Source organism: Motacilla alba, chromosome 6 (assembly GCF_015832195.1).
Source record: "Motacilla alba alba isolate MOTALB_02 chromosome 6, Motacilla_alba_V1.0_pri, whole genome shotgun sequence".
In the NCBI taxonomy this organism is placed as follows: Eukaryota; Metazoa; Chordata; class Aves; order Passeriformes; family Motacillidae; genus Motacilla; species Motacilla alba.
Window position 1 is genome coordinate 31,873,724 of NC_052021.1, and position 19,223 is coordinate 31,892,946.

Consider the following 19,223-nt stretch of genomic DNA (forward strand, 5'->3'; position numbering starts at 1 on the left):
GCAGGTCATGTCCTGAGTCTGAAACAACCCATCCATCTCTGTTACAGAGAATATGGGATATTGGGAAATACCTCTAGAGAATATTTCCAGCCCCTCAGATGGCCACATCACTGAAGAGCTGGAAAAAAGAACCCAAAAAAGATTGCTGGCAAAAAAGTCTCTGTCTTCCAAAGCATCCTCTTCCTTAATCCCTCAGAATCTCAAGCTGCTATTAATAAATATCCCTGTCATTTAGACCTCAAGTACAACATGACACTAATTTTATTTATTACATTACAATTTAAAATAAATCCTCAGGGGCAGCACACATGGTGGTGTCTTTGTTTTGTGATCACCAAAAGGCACCGCGGGGCACGGGGGGATGGCTCAGCCCTTAAAGCTCTGGGGGGACTAAAGACAATTCTCGTGCTGATTGTGATACCAGAACCAGGTAAAAATGGGTAAAGGCAGGATTGGGTAAAAGATGGGTACAAGCAGGATTGGGTAAAAAATGGGTAAAAGCAGGATTGGGTAAAAAATGGGAACAAGCAGGATTGGGTAAAAAATGGGAACAAGCAGGATTGGGTATAAAATGGGTAAAAGCAGAATTGGGTATAAAATGGGTAAAGGCAGAATTGGGTTTTAAAAAAAGGGTAAAAAATAGGACCAGGTAGAAAATGGGTAAAAGCAGACCCGGGTAAAAAAATGGGTAAAAGCAGACCCGGGTCAAAGCAGACCCAGGTTAAAGATGGCTCAAACCAGACGCAGGTCAAACCAGAGCCAGGATAAAGGTGGCTCAGACCAGACCCAGGTTAAAAGTGCCTCAAACCAGAGCCGCGTTACAGGTGGCTCAGACCGGACCCGGGTTAAAGGTGGCTCAGACCGGACCCGGGATAAAGGTGGCTCAGGCCAGAGCCGGGTTAAAGGCGGCTCAGGCCAGAGCCGGGTTAAAGGTGGCTCAGACCAGACCCGGGTTAAAGGTGGCTCAGGCCAGAGCCGGGTTAAAGGTGGCTCAGGCCAGAGCCGGGTTAAAGGTGGCTCAGGCCAGACCGGGTTAAAGGTGGCTCAGGCCAGACCGGGTTAAAGGTGGCTCAGGCCAGACCCGGGATAAAGGTGGCTCAGGCCAGACCCGGGTTAAAGGTGGCTCAGGCCAGACCGGGTTAAAGGTGGCTCAGGCCAGAGCCGGGTTAAAGGTGGCTCAGGCCAGACCGGGTTAAAGGTGGCTCAGGCCAGACCCGGGTTAAAGGTGGCTCAGGCCAGACCCGGGTTACAGGTGGCTCAGGCCAGACCCGGGATAAAGGTGGCTCAGGCCAGACCGGGTTAAAGGGGCCGTTCCTGGCTCTGCCGTTCGCACCGAGCCCGCCAGAGGGCGCCTCGCGGCGCAGGCCCGGCGCATGCGCACAGCGCCGGCGGAAGCGGCGGGAGCGGCAGCGCTGGCGGCGGCGGAGCAGCGGCAGCACCGGGAGAGCGGCGGCGGCGCCCGGGTGGGGCTGTGCCTGCTGTGCGGGCTGCCCGCGGCCGGCAAGTCCACCCTGGGCCGCGCCCTGAGGCGGCGGCTGCCGCAGCGGCCGGGCTGGGCCTGCGCGCTGCTCGCCTACGACGAGCTCATCCCGCCCGAGGCCTTCTGCCCGCGCCCGCCGGGCCCCTCGGTCAGTGCGGCTCCGCTCATTGGCCGGCGCGGGCGCGCCGCTGTTACGTCATCGCGTGCGACGGCGGTCGCCAGGCAACGGGACGCGGCCGGGCCGGGTCAGGGCCGGGTCCCTCATGGCGGGGCCGGGCCCGGAGCGCTCGGGGCGGCGCTGCGGGGCCGTGATCTCTCGCCTTCCACTCCCCACAGGTGCCCGGCTGGAAGCAGAGCCGCCGCGAGCTGCTGCGGTGCCTGGAGGGGCTCCTGCGGGCGCTGCTCACCGGGGCGCCGCTGCCCGGCCCCGCGCAGCCGGGCTGGCAGCGCTTCCTGGGCTGCTGCCGCCGGCAGGGGCTGCTGCCCGCCGCCCACGGGGACGCCGGAGCCGCCTCCCGGCCGCTCGTCCTGCTGCTGGATGACAACTTCTATTACCAGAGCATGCGCTACGAGGTGTACCAGCTGGCCCGCAAATGTAATTGTTCCCTGATCTTCGGCACGAGGATGTTTGTAGGGAATCCAGCGCGCTCCAGCTGCCTTCTTTCAAGTGCTCTCCCGGAGCGTGGGTTATTGTGATTGCTGGGTACCTGTAATAGAGTAGCAATCAATGGAACTTTGTTACTGCCGTGTTATAAATTGGTGGATCGTGTAAACCCCTTCCTAGAGCAGCCTTAAAGCACCTTCCAGTTCATAACGTGGCTCCAAGAGTGCTGGAGAGGGACTTTGGACAAGGGCATGGAATGACAGGGCAGGGGGAATGGCTTCCCACTGCCAGAGGGCAGGGTTAGATGGGATATTGGGAAGAAATTCCTGGCTGTGAGGGTGGGCAGGCCCTGGCACAGGTGCCCAGAGCAGCTGTGGCTGTCCCTGGATCCCTGGCAGTGCCCAAGGCCAGGCTGGACAGGGCTTGGAGCAGCCTGGGACAGTGGGAGGTGTCCCTGCCATGGCTGGGGTGGAATGGGATGACTTCACCATTCCATGGTTCTGTGTGTTGATCTCAGACATTTCTTGTGCAGCTTTGAAGGTAAAATTCTGTTCCCTGTCCAGATTTGTGCTCATGTCAGGCTCAGAAGCAGAGCAGAAGCTCCTCATTCATGCAGAGCCTTTCTCCTGCATGCTGCTCTCAGAAATTGTTAATTGAACTGTTTAAAGATGAATTTGTCTGGTTCTGTTCTTTTTAGATTCCTTGGGCTTCTGCCAGTTATTCTTAGAGTGCCCAGTGGAATGCTGCCTGCAGAGGAATCGCCTCAGAAGTGATCCTGTGCCCGAGCAGACAATCCAGTTAATGGCAAGGAAAATAGAAATGCCAGATCTGAGGAAGAACACCTGGGAGCAGCACAGCCTCATTCTGAGCAGTTCTGATTGCATCTCAGAGGATGAGTACGTTACTGATTGATCCCGTGGTTTTCCCTGAGTGCTGTTTTCAGTGGTAGAAGCTTCTTATTGTATCTGCACAATGTGTGAAAGGTATTCCTAGAGGTGATTTTTGGAGTCCAGGCAGTTACACAGAATCCGGGTTTGTTGGGAGCTCACAGCCACCATCCCCTGCAGAGTTAACCTCAAATCTCACAGCATTCCCACCCTGTCCCTGACAATCTGTGCAAGTTGTCTGAAATGTTAAGGTTGAGTTGTAATAATTTGAGTTGTAATTGTTTTTCATTTCAGATTATTTCACTGATTGCCTTAAAAACTTAACTGAAATCTTGCTTTTCATTTTTTTTTTGCCCTGTGGCATCATTAGAAAAGAAATGTATCTGTGTGATTGCCATGTTTACTCTGTTTGTTCTCTTAGTGAGCAGATCATGAGCTTGCTGGCCACTGCTTTGGAAAATCCAGAGAGACCAAACGAGGAGGACAGGGAGCAGAAGGTAGCACTGCTGGGCTTCAGGGCACAGCTTTGGAATTGTTCCCTGTGAGGGTGGCAGGCCCTGGCACAGGGTGCCCAGAGCAGCTGGGGCTGCCCCTGGATCCCTGGCAGTGCCCAAGGCCAGGCTGGATGGGGCTGGGAGCAGCTGGGACAGTGGAGGCAGCCTGAGGTGCTGCTAATGAGTTGTTTCAAACAGCATTTCAAAGTCAGGTAAATTCAGAGTGTTTGTGTGTGTTTGTTCTCTTCCTTGCTGGTGGCCCTGGCAGGAGGCAGCTCGAGCCATCTGCGCAGCCAGTGCTGTCCATCAGGCTGACCAGGCGTGCAGGAGGGCCATCTCTGAGGCCATGCAGGATGCCAAAGGTACCTCTCCTGCCCATGCCACCTGTCCCAGCTGCCAGCTGGCCATGGGAAATCCCTGAAATTCCCTTGGGATAAACTGTTCAGGATCCTATCCCAGCAGGTGTGCCTGAGGCAACACCGTCACAGCTCTGGGCAGGGTTGTTTGCAGAAGTTTGTAGATTAAAAAACCTGTGTCATGTTTATTAACTGTGTTAATTACAGCTTAAATAAAGCCATTTAGCACAGAGCAGCATTTTAGAGGATTTTGATACTGTCTGGGGACACGTGTCAATAAGGACAGGGGCAGATTTGGATGAGGAGCAGCTCAGTGTCCATCACTGAAAAGCTCAGCTCTGTGCCTGGGTTCAGGCTTCTCCCTGTGACAGGGACAGGAGGGGATGGCTGGAGCTGTGCCAGGGGGGTTTAGGTTGGATTTCAGGGAAAGGTTCTTCCCCAGAGGGTGCTGGCACTGCCCAGGCTCCCCAGGGAATGGCACAGCCCCGGGGCTGCCAGAGCTCCAGGAGTTTGGACAGCACTGCCAGGGTGGATTGCTGGGGGTCTGTGCAGGGACAGGAGCTGCACTGGGTGATCTGTGGGTCCCTTCCAGCTGAGGGGAAGCTGTGGTTTTGTGATTTTTTTTCTGTGTATTCTGTGGTTCTGTGATTTTTTTTCTGTAAGCATGAAGTTAAAAGTTCAGCTTCAATTTTCTTTTAGGTAAAAACGTTCTCCCAAGTGAGATGAAGAGCCTGGCAGAAGAACTCAACAAACTGAAAGCAGAATTTTTGGAAGACTTGAGGCAAGGAAAGACTTTGAAAACCCAATATTCTGACCCTGCTACAAGTGTTATTTCTTCATTCCAACATGAGGCAACCAACATAGTAAATAAATATATTTTAAAATAATGACAGAGAGAATGTTGGGTGTTTAGGAGTCCCAAGTGTTTCAAATGCAGCACTCTGAGCACTGCTGCTGAGAGATCCGAGGTGCAGCTCCCTTCCCTGGAGCCCCTGTGCCTCTTCTCCCCATGATATGGAAGAGGAACAGTTTGACCAAGTCTAACCAAGCTGCTCTTGGCTGTGGAGATCAAGGCAAGAGCAAACCATCCTGAGATTTAAATTTCACAGAATCAGCAAGAGTTAACCCAGGAGGAGCACCTGGGAAATCACCAGCTCCACCCGTGGAGGGATTTGCAATCAAGGAGTGACATGGGACCTAATTAGAAAGTGTTATTTTATTCATATCTTACAAAAGCAAAGCTTCACAACATGAACTACACGAGACAGAGTTATTTCAGAATTAACCTTGTCATCTCAGAAACGTTCACTAACATTAAAATTTATTTTACAACTCTTAACAGGTGTCATTTTTTTGCATAAAATCTGCTCTTTACACTGAATTACATATTATTAACAAAGTAGGTACTTAGAAGCACATACACAAAGATTGCTCAATGAAAAATGCTTTAGCAGGAGAGAGATTTCCTGCAGCAGAACATCGTTTGCTGTAGATTTTCAAACAAGCTTAAAATTATTAGAAAACTTGCCAGTGAAAACTTCTAAATTACATTCCCTTTGTCGAAAAGAAACAAAAAGCAAACCCCCAAAACATTCTGGAACAAAACAAACAGTAACAGATTATTTGGCTGGAAAACAGTGCTGGAAAGTGTCCCAGCACTGAGTTGTATATTAAAAAGCCAATCAACATTTTATGTCTAAATCGTCTAATCATGTGTCTGTGAAAAAACAAATATTTTTCCTATTGCCTCCTCCACAGTTGAATATTAACTGAGATAATGAAGATGTTCAAATATTCAAATGGTCATTGGAATATTCAGTCTCAAAACTGTGTGTACCAGGAGTGCTATAAATGGTGCATGTTAGAAATGTCCACAAAGCTATAAAATAAGCTGTGACAATAAAAACAAAACCCCCACAAAGTTCATGTTTTGTAACTACAGAATTCGACAGAACTGAAAAATTTGAAAAATTCAATCTCCTTTCCAAATTTCCATTAATAACAGTTAAAATGCTAATCACCCATTACCTTAGAATGAGAGGATTTGGGTTTTTTAAAAAACCACCAAAACGAGTGAGTGCAGAGTAGGACAGGGAGGACTCAATATGAAAAGTTCTTTTAACTGAGGACTCAGTCCCAGAGTCCAGGACAAGTCTCCCTCACTGACTCTGGCTAAGGCCTGCTTGTGCGAGGGATCACACTCGGAGAGAATTTGCCAGTACCAGCTCTGGACTTTAGATTGTAGCCAATAGTATGTATAAATTGTGAAAAATAGGGAAATACACCTTCCAAAGCTCCTCAGTTGACAGGAGACAACGATGTCAGGGCAGTGTTTGCACAACTGAACACATGGTGTGATCATGGACAGGAACAGTCCCAGCCCCGGGAAGGACACAGGGATCCACCCCAGGGCTCTGGGGGCAGAGCTGAGGGAAGAGCACCAACGCTGCTGCTGCTGCCCAGAACCCCCTGCAACGAGGAGTTTGCCCAAGGAAACAGGGAAAAGAGATTTTTCATTCCTTAACTGTTCAGAGACGTCCCAACTAATCTTTGCCTTAGTCTCTCCAGAGCAGAACCCACGGTGTCCAGGCAGCAGCAGGAAAATCCTTCCAAATGATCTGCAGGGCTTGGGGATGGATGTTTTCACACTGAGCTCTGTTCCATTCCCTACCATGGGATCCCCTCCTAAACAAGGGCCCCTTGTCCACGAGATCCTGCAGGCTTCCCCCTGCTCCCAGCTCCTCCTTTGGTGACCTGCCCTGGGTTCTGTTCAAGGCCATTGTGGTTCAGGAGTCATTTCTCTAAACCACCGAGCCATGACACAAAGAGAAGCCTCTGACAACGTGAACACGGCCAGCAGAAGCCCCAGGGGACAGAAACCACATCTGTGCACATGGAAATGACTCTCCCTGTGATACCAGCAAGGAAAAAGCCACCAGCCAAGGAGCCCTTGGCTGCTGTGACCACTCAGCACTGGAAGCTGCTCCCTGGAGCCACAAGTTTCCTTGGGAATGCCAGAAATTAGGAATAGGAGAGTGCATCATCTACCCAAAAAGGCAAGGAAAACCACCTCCATAAATTACTAATTGTAAAGTCTTCAAGAGGAATGTCTCTTACCCTAACACTACATTTGAGGCAGATTTAAACTGTAGAAATGTTCAGTGTGTGATCCAAAGAGAGCCACCATTTCTGCCCTCCTTGACTGGAAAAAATTTTGATTCCAAAACCTGTCCAGGAGCAGTAACTTCTAACTGGATTCCAGTTCAGTCAGCTTTCACTCCTCAAAATAAAGGATGTCTACACACACAGACTTGCAGCTTTACTGATAAATATAAAAAGTATGAAGCAACAATGAATTTTTTTTGGAATTACAGGTTCCTGATGAAAAATGCAAATTACATTCTGTCCTAAAAGTCCAGCAAAACGAATTCTGAACCAGGCCTGAAGACAAAACAGTTTTTAGGGATGACAGTGTTATTGTTCATCTTCGCTACACTGGAACCACTCCAGTGGCAGATTTCTGACCTCATTACTTCAAGACTGCACAGCCAAGAAAGAACCCAGCTCCTCAAGCAGAGAACTTCAACAGCAGGTCAGTCAGGCAGACAGAAACACGGCTGGTATCCCAATTTCTATTTAATTAAAGTCAAAATTACTTCTACAGCTAAAATTCTGACACAAGTGGTTTTCCTGCGTTGATCTCACCCTGATTGCTGCAAGTTTTTCCATTGGTTTCAGGAAGTTTTAGCATAAAAATATAAATTGAAGAAGCCAAACATTTCCTATTGAGATTCCAACCTCTGACTTGTGGAACATTAATAAAATCTTGCTTTTAACAAAACATGGTTTGCTGATAGGAAAAGGGAAATATATAAGGGAAGCTTTAATTTGTCTCAAGTAGGACAAACCAAGGTCGAAGTCCATGTCTAAATAGGGAAAAGTAACAGTTCTTCCTTTATTTTTAATGTCTCAAATTCTTATATAGCACATAAAGTCATTATTCATTTTAATTAGATGTTTTATTCAGGTTTATATGTTAAAGTGCCTGTCCTTTAGCCTGAGGGCTTCTAAAGATGAGTGTACACTATGAAACAAAATAAACAACTTCAGTCACAATTCCTAAAAACAACTTCAGTGTAGTCAGTCAGTTTTCCTCTGCATCCTACATGGAGTCCAGAAAAAGCCTTTCCCCTTATTCCCAGCACACCCAAAGGACATCAGACCTGGGAGAGGGGACAAACCAGGCCTCCAAGTCAGCTGAAATTTACAATAAACTGGATTATACAACTCTCAAAAACACAGGTAACCTCTCAGTTGTAGCCTGGCCCAACAGAAAACTGAAAAAAGGAGTTTGATTTGTAAACTTCTTGTTTGTTTCTATCAGAACTTCTATCAGCAGGACAGAAGTCTAATTGTGCAAATTTTAAATATCTGTACAACTCAGTTTAAGGCAGTGAGAAATCTCACAGAGTATATATTAGTTCTACAGGCTCTTCATTATGTCTCTAAAAATTGCCTCCTCTGAAAAACAATGACATGGAAAATTTTGTAGAGTGTAGGTAAAATAAGGTATCTTACTTTTTTTGTTTCCAATAACTCATGAATGACAGGCTTTTAGCTCTTTCTTTTTCCTACCATAGTTTTATTCACAATAACCTGTTATCTTCTAGTTTTGTGCTAATAGTTAAATTAGTGTTTGAGTCCTAGCACGAAGAGTTTAGACTATACTAAACAAAAACCTATTATTAACCTTCACCAGATTAAAGTAACTTCTACATCAGATTGAATTTGTGAAAATTGCTTCTGTTTGTTTGAGCAGCCACGTTTTTAAGGATTTCTCCAAAGTCAAAGAATGGTTGGGGTTGGAAGGGACCTTAAAGGAGGGACACCTTCTACTATCACAAATTGCTCCAAGCCCTGTCCAGCCTGGCCTTGGGCACTGCCAGGGATCCAGGGGCAGCCCCAGCTGCTCTGGGCACCCTGTGCCAGGGCCTGCCACCCTCACAGGGAGGAATTCCTTCCCACTATCCCATCTGTCCCTGCCCTCTGGCACCATGAAGCCATTTCTCTTTGTCCTGTCTCTACATGATGTGTCATTGCACTGACATTTCATATTTTATGGATAATCTATCTTGTCTTGCCTAGTAAACAATCTGGGAATTACATCCTACGGCTCAGGACACACGCTCTGCTTCTCCACTTGCAGAATGTTTATTGGGATTAAGTGCAAGCAACTTAAATTTAGCAACCACAGCATGTAAATGCATTCCAACCCTTACAGCACTCTTGGCTTTTTTTGAAAGGCTACATATAAAACAGCAACTGAATCTGATACAAAATTTCCCTGGCAAGTTTTTACAAGAAATCAATTTGCCTCCTTTGTCCAATTGATTAATGTGAAGATTCCTTATGGGAATGTGCAAGCTTTCCATCAGCAAGTATGAAAAACAGACTGTAATATGTTAGAAAACTAAACAAAAGCATGTTCTCAGTCAATGTTGATTATGTTGGCCTCTTGCAAAGTGGCAAGCGAAGTCGTACTTGTTTTTACACTTACACCCACAAATGTTACACTGGAAAGGATTTTCAAATCCATGGCATCCCATGTGGATGGTGTAAAGGATATTGTCTGCAAAGTACATGTCACAGTGTGGGCAGTGGTGCAGGAGCTGGGGGTCCTGCACTGGCAGGGTTGGAGCTGGAGTGCTGGGCTGGCTGTTGCTGATACTGGGAGTACTGGTGTGGGCACTGCGGTCACTGCTGGGCCCTGCCACGGGACTATAGTTCCTCTGGTTGTGTGCAGGCCGGGAATCAGGGCTGGTTGGAGAGGAATTCTGAGGAATATTTGCTGACACAGCTGAAACTCCTGCAGGCGCAGCAGGCTGCTGTATCATGAAAGGCTTTTCATCTTGACAGGAAACGACGTCAGGAGAGGCTGGGTTTTGGTTTTCAGGTGGCAAACTGGACAACTGTCCTGCTAACGTGGAGAGCTGGTTTAAAGGATTATCCACCATGAGGTCTTGTGGATCTCTCGGCAAGCCACCGCTCGGAGCGGTTTTTGCCATGCCCTCGTAGGCCTCAGTCTGGATATTGGGGATCTCGTGGGTGAAATCATTAAGGTAGTCTGGTTTCTGCACCACCATGGACGGCGGACTCAGATTAATTAACGCTCTTCTGCTGTAGCTCAAATTGCTGGTCTTCTTCTGCAGAACCCCCCACATCTTCTTGCTGCTCAGGGAAGACCTGGTGCCCTTGATGGGCACCATCTTGTGCTTGCGCCGGCGGTGGTGGGACAGGTTGCTGCGGTCGCTGCAGCGGAAGGAGCACAGCTCGCACTTGTAGGGCTTCTCCCCGGTGTGGGAGCGCATGTGAGCCTCCAGGTGACGCTCGTAGGCCGAGGCAAAGGGACACAGGTGGCACCTGTGTGGCTTCTCCCCTGGAAAATCAGAACAGGTTAGCCCGCAGCACCCCGGGAACAGGCTTTGTGCGCGGCTCGCTGTGAGCCACGCGTCAGCTTCAGTCACCGCCAGCCTCGAGCTCAGCTGGGCATCCTGGGGCATGGGGACAGCTCTGCCTCGCCCAGGGATCACCAGCACACACAAACATCCCGAGTGGAACCAGGGTAACACACAGCCTGCCTGAGAACTGCGGCAACAATGCCAAGGTCTGAGCGCAGTGATGTTTGTGTGCTGCCCTGGGTCGCAGCTCTCCCTCACCCAGGGGAGCACAGGAATGTCTGTGCCACCAAAATGTCACTGTTCTTCCGGGTAACTCTGAGGGAGGGTATCCTTCTGGGACCTCCCAAACATCCCTACTCCTAAACATCCTGGAACGACCACCCTAAATAACCCACGCACACAGGCAGCCACTCAAGGACGGAGCTCTGAAAAGGATCCTGAGGCTGGAGAGTTGTAACAGAACACAAAAGCCAGGTATTCCCTGGAGAGCTGGCTGCTCTTCCAGATGGCACATGGGACGATGATCAGGGAAACCATCACCTCCTTTGCACATACAGAACTTTGTTCTGCTATCACATGAAATTTATAGACACAAAGTTTTCTGAGTATTTTTTAAAAAGTTAACGTGAGTAACACACCTACACTTTTGTAAGGCAGCACTTTAGGATTTCTGATTTTCCCTTGATAGACTGATCCTCTAGGAGTTACAGATCCAGGTCTGCAATGTCAGAAGTGCCTAAAGGATCTGATGTGTGTTCAGGTGCTGAAATGATCATCTTACTCTTCCTATCTCGAGTGCCAGCTCAACTTCTAAATCCCTGTCATGTGACTGATGAGCATTCCAGTTTGGAATCACAGTCTGAGACACCAAATAGGTTTCTTTTGCTCCCCCTACATCACTGGCTCTCCAAAAGGAAAGAAATCCATTTCTGTGCTACCTCTAAGTACTTTCTTTGCACCAAGTAAAACCATGTTTTCTCCATGAGCATCTCTCTGCACTCATATATGTACACACAAGGACGGGTAAAGATCCCGAGACTTGATAAAATGGTCTGAGAAGATTGACAAACTCCCTGCATCACACAGAATTTGCCAATCTGATTTCATTCTAAACTGGAGATAAAAGTTTTGCGTCGCATGTAGCACGATTCACCTGGTGAGCTATTCACCATCTGCTCTCAGACTCAGCATGAAGCCAACCTTGCGGTAGGCTGCACTTAATAATAAAAATATAATAATAATGATGATGGTTGCATGATCATGCCTGGGTCACAATTCCTCTGGCAGCTGTCCAGGATGCTGTACCTGTTTATTTACACTGCTCTGAGGCTGTGAATCAGCTGCCACTTCCCTGCTTTAGCGCTGACTCATCTGAGCCCTCCCAGCACCAGCAGCCATCTCCTGGCCCTCTGCCAGCCTTCCAAGGCACACAACACTCAGGCCTTGGATCTTCTTCCCTTGAGTGGAAAAACAAACCAAACCAAAGTAACTCTTTTCTTGTTCTGGAAGACACAGGAGAAGAATTTACCAGGTCCTTCAGAATCTGAGCCTCAGAACTCTCTGATTTCTGGCTGGTTGCCATTTCCTACCCCTTTATGCCCTGTTGAAACAAGCCAACACTGCAGGGCCAGTGAAGCAGCCCCACCTTTCCCAAAATCCACCCAGGGAGCTCCTGTGTGGAAGGAATATCTCCCAGCCAAGTGAGAAACTGTACCTGAGGAGAGCTACAATCACATCCCAGTTCCAACAGTGAGGCCCAAAATGCCACCTACCCAAGGCCACTGCAAAGAGACACTTGGATGTTTTGGGATAGTCCATACCACACGGGAAACCTGTAAACACTTTCCTTCTTTGCAGGACACGATTTTTTTCTGCTCTGCTTAACACTCTGAAGTTGTCTGGTTGGTACACTTGACATAGTTCACAAGCACCTATTTATTTTTGTTTTCTCTCATTTGCCATGAAGTTGGAGCTTTCAGAACAGTTTAGGATATTTTAACCTTTATGAGAGTTTTGCTTTTCAGGTTTCTACATCCAACAGTGGCAAATGCTCTTTTAATAAGCCACAGCTGATAATTTTTCTGTTCACTCCTGACACCAGTCACTAACTTGATGGTATGTGCTCACATTTGAATATTCTACCAATAACTTTATTCTTATTACTATGCTTTGTACTTCCACATCTAGAATGTTGTGCAGAACAGGAATATTTTCATGGCTTAGCAACAGAGGAAGAAAAGGCCCTATAAATCTCTGTGGAGGAAAATGTACATTTGTCACTTTCCTCATCAGCACAGAAAAACTGGAAGATATTTTTAGTTCAATTCAATTTAGATTGAAGCTTTCATGCTAAACTTTACTCCCATGTAGTTACTTATAATAATAAATGTCAGCAGGGATTTGCACAGTTTTGCAGTTTAAATAGGTACATGGCACACCTTTACAAAAATAGACTAGAAAAACCCACCAAAACCCAGTTATTGCCAAGAATTCTCACACTGCTTGAATTTGCCAACTGCTGACACGGAAATCCCCATGTCAGTAACTCCCCCAAGGCCTCCCAGGCAGGCAGAGCAGAAGATGCCATACCTGTGTGAATCCTGATGTGCTCGATGAGCCGTGCTGTTCCTTTGCTGGCATAGTTACAGTACCGACACTTCAACTTCCCGTCAAAAGTCCTTTCAAACCCATCCACCAACATTCCTGAGTTTTCATCCAGTGAAACTTCGACAGAAGGATGATCCAGACCATTCTGATCACCTTCTGTCCCAGCTGTGAACAATGCAACACAGATTTTAATGAACAATCTGTCACACTGTGAGCAAATGCCAAAGAGCTTTTGCTTCTCTCAGCCCTTGGTCTTTAAATATAGAGAATTATAAAAACATTATTAAAACAAAGGTGCATACACATCCTTTGTGATGTGAAAATGACTATCAGAAATGCTTCCATACAGCTGCAGCATTACCTGGACTGTGAACACTGAAATCACTTTCAAGAAAATCAAATTTATGGTACTGGAATCAGCTCACCTCCCTGGAGAGTCTCTACTTCCTTGTCACCAGTAACCGATCCAGAAATCATATTGACATGGTGAGTCTGCTGGGTCAGATATTCCTGAAAATCTTTCACAAAATCCAACGGTTCTGCCTTCTTTTCCCCCATATTGGCTCTTTCATTTACAACCTCTCGTGCCTAGAAGGGAAAATGTTTTCAGAACACAAGTGTCATTGAATTTGGCTGCATTCATAGTAACAAGTTCAGGTTTTGGGTTGCATTTTAAGTGAAGAATTACTTTTATCACACAGTTTGAGTGTCGTGGTTGAACAAAGTCTGGTTTTCTGTTCAGGGGGCGGTTCCCTGTGGGGACTGGGCGGAGCCAACGAGCTGCCTAGTCTGAAGAGCCAATCAGCTGGCTAGTTTGGAAGATTGACATCTGTTTAAACCACTTAGAAGAGCAGAATACGCCTCTATGAGAACACATTTAAGCTAGCCCGTGAGGACTCTATGGCCTCTGGAGAGGTCGCTGGCTGGGCCAGGCCAGGCCTGGCTGGGCTGGGCTGGGCTCTCGTGGCCAGGCCAAGCCTGGCTGGGCTGGGCTCTGGGTGCCAGGCCAGGCCTGGCTGGGCTGGGCTCTCGTGGCCAGGCCAGGCCCGGCTGAGCTGAGCTGGGCTGGGCTCTCCGTGCCAGGCCAGGCCTGGCTGGGCCGGGCTCTCGGTGCCAGGTTGGCGTGCTGCTGAGCCGGGCACTCGTGCCCAGGCCAGGCCTGGCTGAGCCGGGCTCTTGTGCCCAGGCCAGGCCTGGCTGAGCCGGGCTCTCGGTGCCAGGCCAGGCCTGGCTGGGCTGGGCTCTCGTGGCCAAGTTGGCATGCTGCTGGGCTGGGCTCTCGTGGCCAAGCCAGGCCCGGCTGGGCCGGGCTCTCGGTGCCAGGCCAGGCCCTGCTGAGCCGGGCTCTTGGTGCCAGGCCAGGCCCTGCTGAGCCGGGCTCTCGGTGCCAGGCCAGGCCCTGCTGAGCCGGGCTCTCGGTGCCAGGCTGGCTCACTGCTGGGCTGGGATTGCTGCCACCAGCAGGCCATGCTGCCGGGAGTGTCCCAGCACCGCGGGCGGCCAGGAGCGCTGGGCCAGGGTCAGCACAGGCAGGGCTAGCTCAGCACGGCTCACGATGAACTCCGTTTGTTAGCTGCTTTGGGCAGCCCCGCTGCAGGCAGCAGGACACAAGCAGCAGCAGCAGCAGCAGTTGTGTTTCTTTCCCTGACACCTCACATGTGGCGCCGGCGGGGAGCGCGCGATCAGCAGCCAGAGACACGGCGACTCCTCAGCAATGCAGCCTGGACAACATCAACCTTTCAGCGCCGCAGGACTCTACAAAAACTGCTTCAATTGATAAAGCTTGAGCAAAAATGAACATACTAATTCTCTCCCAAGTCAGGAAAAGGAAAGGGTGAAGACACGCAGAGAAAACAACATGGACGCTGAGGGCAGTAAAGGAGGAGTCAAATTCTAGATGGGAGGGGAATGAGGAGATGCCTTAGTCCTGAGCTGAAATTCTTTTGTGAGGCTATGGTGAAGATATATTTTGATCTAATCAGGCTTTGTTTTTTCCCTGTAGCTCATGAAGTGCGTGGGGGGATGCAGCATTCACCTGCAGCCCCCGAGAGAAGGACACTTGTGCTGGAGCACGTGGATGCTGAAAAGCTGTAATCCAACAAGAAGCTTGAAGAGAGAGAGAGATGAGAAACTTTGCCCCAGGGACAGAAGAAGAAAAACCTCTGTTCCCAGAGATAAAAGTAGAGAACTTTTGTTTTTATGCTAGAACAGCTGATCTGTAAAAGAGTGCACCATGAGTGAACACAGCCCATGAAAGCAGCCTTGGGAAGGCTGTAACTCATGGGAGGGACGTTCACACTGCAAACAGATTTTCCTTTCCTGGCAGCTGGTTTGCTGCGACATTGAAGCCACGAGAGAACTGCTCCTTGTGGAGAAGCCTCCATGGCATGGCAAGAGAGACTCCACTCTCTGGGTGGACTGAAGAAAGATTATTTTAGAGGGGGCAAACTGACTGAAACTTCCAGGTTTTGTCTCTACGTTGTCCGTGGGGAAAAAAAAGAGGCTGTTGGGGGAGAAGTGTTTTGAAGATTTTTTCTGATTTTATCATTTTTTATTTTAATTCTGTTCACAAATTCTTCTTTATACCATTTCAAGTTTTGAGCCTGGTTTGCCCTCCCCCTCCTAATCCATATCTCACAGCAGGAAATGAGTAAATAAATAATTTTTAGTGGATGCATGGGCATTTGGGCAGCATTAGACCCACTACACTGAGTCCAAGAGCAAACTGGCAACCATGAGAATATTGGTTTTTGAATATTTAACTCATTAAAGATCACCAAATACAATTTATGGGGAAATCACTTTCAGCAAGAGGTAAATTACATAATAACAACATAGTAAATAAAATATTAAAATTAAAAATATAATAATAATAAAAATCAACCTGCCTTTTTAAAAATAAAAAACAATGGATCATACCTGAATTTTAGTTCCTGCTAAGTAGCAAACATGCTCCAAAATGAACCTCAACACGTCAGATAAAAAGCACAGAGCACAGCTTCTCCACTTTTCCTAGAAGGAATAAAAAGAAAATGTGAGTCCATGACTCTTCCCAACCCCCATGAGATATAAGAAAGAAAACTGAAAAATATTTGTGCTTGAAAGACAGGAATCTAACACTCTGCTGCTCCAAATTTCATTAAAACAATCTCACTTCCAGTAAAAGTTTTTCAAAGACTGCATCCTCTGCTTCCTGGATGTCACCTGAAGGACACTTCTGACTCACTTCTGTTTTCCAATAAACACCTGGCTCCAAAAAACCCCAGATTTGGGTCTGTCAGTTATGGGAGCTGCAATGTTGGGAAACAACTGAACAATTGAATGACAAAGTACTGTTTCACAGTTCTCCCAAAATTTGACTTTCCTATCCTGAGTAAAAATCTCAATCCAGTCCATTATTTCACACTGAAATGATTAAAATATTCCCCAGAAATCAGTGCTCAGGCTTCTTTTGGAGAGTGTAAATAACAAATCTCTATGAAGTCCCAATTCACCATGAATTTGGGAAGACAGAGCTTGGGATAGATTTGGAAGGAGGACAAGAAGTCTGTCACATTATTTCTGCAGATTATAATTAGAAATAATTTACAATGCTACCATTTCAATAAGAATATTCCTTATTTTTAATAGGTACTCAGGTGAGCTACAGGAACTCAAGTTCTGAGTTCCAGACCACATTTAAATATCTTAATATTTGGATATCTTACATCCAAAGCTACTTACAGATGTCTGTTCATTTTTGGCATACAGATGAGGATGTTCTTTCACATCTTACCTGAGTGTGCTCAACTCCCAGCATTAATTATCATCATTAAGTTAGTTTAGAACACATCTTTATGTATCCACCTACCTCCCCTGTTCCAGGTGTCACCAGCCTCCTGTAGGCTTAAGTTAATTTGTGTTCCATTTGTTGGTGTCTCCTGCAATAAAACAAAGACATCAGGATATGAATTACAATATAAAGATACCTCTAATATTGAAAATATGGAGAGAGGAACAGGACAGTGTAACAGAGAGTCCTGACCAGGCCAACTTTCCATGAATTATAAGAAAAAATAACAATTTAAAATTAAACCATTCAAAACAACATCAAAGGTTTGTGCTATCAGAGAAGAATCTGAGTGTGCCTTTGGGCAAGGCACTAAAACTTATTTCAGAGAATCACAGACTGGTTTGGGTTGGAAGGGACCTTAAAGCCCATCCAGTGCCACCCCTGCCATGGCAGGGACACCTTCCACTGTCCCAGGCTGCTCCAAGCCCTGTCCAGCCTGGCCTTGGGCACTGCCAGGGATCCAGGGGCAGCCCCAGCTGCTCTGGGCACCTCTGCCAGGGCCTGCCACCCTCACAGGGAGGAATTTCTGCCCAATATCCCATCTAACCCTGCTCTCTGTCAGTTTGTACCCATTTCCCCTTGTCCTGTCACTCCAGGGTCTTGTAAATAGTGTCACTCCACCCCTCTTTTGTGTCCTTTCATGTACTGAAAGGCCACAATTAGGTCACCTCAAAGCCTTCTCTGCTCCAGGCCAAACAACCCCAGTTCTCTCAGCTTTACTTGACAGCACTGATTGCTTTTAAAAAACATTTAATTTTGAAAGAAAATGACATAAAAATTCATGAAGAGGTTAGGGATCAACTGCACAAAACTTCCTTTCTCTACCTCACTGATTTATGATGAGAACACTCATCCTTCTCTTTACACCAGGGCAGGGAAGTCACCACAATTTAAACACGACCCAAAGCTCCCATCTGTGTGCTCAAACACTCCTGTGACTTTATGTGGCATCTTTTAGAGCTACACAGCCAGCAGCTCTCCTTCTCAGGGGAGAATGACACGCATCTGATCCTTGCTGTGTCACTGCTGCAAACCAGAAAATGCAATTCTAATGACCAGAAACTGAGCAGCCCAGCTCGTGTTTCACACCCCAGGGATGGGCTGATCACACCAGGTGTCACCCGAGCTCTGCTGACACCACCACACCTCCTCCAGCTTCACACCACCAGCAGCAGAGCACCGGTTACTCATTTTCTACCCAGGCACAGCTGCTGGACTGAACAGGGCTCACTGAGGTGAGCTAAGTTTGCTGTCAAAGAGCGTGCCAGGATGAAATATTCTGCCTAAATAATGCTGCTAAAGAAAGAGTCCACCCAGCAGTTTGACACACCCAGTCAGAAGTAATCCTGCAGTAATTATGAGAGCATGAAGTATCCATGAGGACACGTGTGCAGTAAGAGAACAGAATTACTGTGAGCATATGCATGCATCCCACCTCCTTCTAAGGAACCCCGGGGAAAAAAGGGGGAGTGTTCACTGCTCCATCTTTTCCATAGCAAATAAATGAAAGCAGGAAGGATTCCAAACTCCATCCAAGCCCTTCCAGGCCCTCCTGAAAGAGTTTTACCGTGGGGAGGGGGGGTGAGGCACAGCGTCGGTGGCTGCCTGTGACCTGTTACCAACCCCGAACGCCCTGGCTCGATCCCGCTCCTCCTCCTCCAGCCCAAGCGAGAGTGGGGAGGGACACGGCCACGGGAAAGCTCCCAGAAACCCGCGTGTGCCGTTCCTGGCTCCTCGGGACAAGAGGGACGGAGCTGCTGGAGAGCATCCAGGGAAGGGCAGCAGAGATGCTGAAGGGCCTGGAGCAGCTCCGTGTCCGGGAAAGGCTCAGGGAGCTGGGGCTGTTCAGCGTGGAGAGGAGCCCCAGCTGGGCTCCTCAGCCCTGGCTGTCCCTGGGTGCCAGAGCAGGGCCCAGGCTCTGCTCCGGGAGCCAGCAGTGGCACCAGCGCCACGGGCAGGGAATGATGCACAGCAAGTTCCACCTCAACGAGGAAGAACTTCTCTGCTGCGAGGGTGACAGCGCTGGAACAGGCTGCCCAGAGAAGGTGCGGAGTCTCCCTCGCCGCAGACACCCCGGAACCTGCGCGGTGTGCTCGGGGACGGCCCTGCCTGAGCAGGGAGGTGGCACCGGATCCATTCCTTCCAACCTCACCCACTCTGCGACCCTGATTCCAGTAACTCTGTGATTTCTGCGATTCCGCGATTCCTCTGATTCCTGTGTCCCCCAGCTCCACACCAAGGCAGAGCCTCGGGGCCGCGCTGCTGACCCGGCCCCGCTCCCGGCGGGGCAGCGCGGCCCTCCCCAAGCGCGGCCCCCCGCCCCCGCCGCCCGGCTCCGTCACGGCACAGGGAGGCCCCGGAAGGAGAAGGAAGGAGGGAAAGGGAGAGGGAAGGAGACGGAAGGGCAGGAAAGCAGCGGGAAGGGGAGCCCGGGCAGCACTCACCGCCGCCGCCCCGCGCCGCTCCCGCCTCCCGCCGCCGCCATGTTTGTTGTGCCTCCCCCCG

At 48.6% G+C, this 19,223-nt stretch overlaps 2 protein-coding genes across 3 annotated transcripts; one reads left to right on the forward strand and one right to left on the reverse strand.

Annotated features, from left to right (window-relative positions):
• Nucleotides 1-1,339: 1,339 nt before the first annotated feature.
• PSTK (phosphoseryl-tRNA kinase) lies at nt 1,340-5,742 on the forward strand. The gene is made up of 6 exons (XM_038140709.1): nt 1,340-1,628; nt 1,817-2,075; nt 2,782-2,980; nt 3,393-3,468; nt 3,734-3,827; nt 4,521-5,742. The coding sequence occupies exons 1-6, from the start codon at nt 1,374-1,376 to the stop codon at nt 4,706-4,708; spliced, it is 1,071 nt and encodes a 356-aa protein (XP_037996637.1). The 5' UTR covers nt 1,340-1,373; the 3' UTR covers nt 4,709-5,742.
• IKZF5 (IKAROS family zinc finger 5) lies at nt 5,020-19,209 on the reverse strand. 2 transcript variants are annotated; one of them, XM_038140707.1, is made up of 6 exons: nt 19,163-19,209; nt 16,737-16,806; nt 15,806-15,898; nt 13,312-13,474; nt 12,869-13,051; nt 5,020-10,257 (listed from the first exon to the last, which is right to left on the reverse strand). In XM_038140707.1, exons 4-6 carry the CDS (start codon nt 13,442-13,444, stop codon nt 9,314-9,316), a joined length of 1,260 nt encoding a protein of 419 aa, XP_037996635.1. In that variant the 5' UTR covers nt 13,445-13,474; nt 15,806-15,898; nt 16,737-16,806; nt 19,163-19,209; the 3' UTR covers nt 5,020-9,313. The 2 variants fall into 2 exon arrangements, with proteins under 2 accessions (XP_037996635.1, XP_037996636.1); XM_038140708.1 differs by lacking the exons at nt 15,806-15,898; nt 16,737-16,806; nt 19,163-19,209 and having other exon boundaries at nt 13,312-13,475.
• Nucleotides 19,210-19,223: the final 14 nt, after the last annotated feature.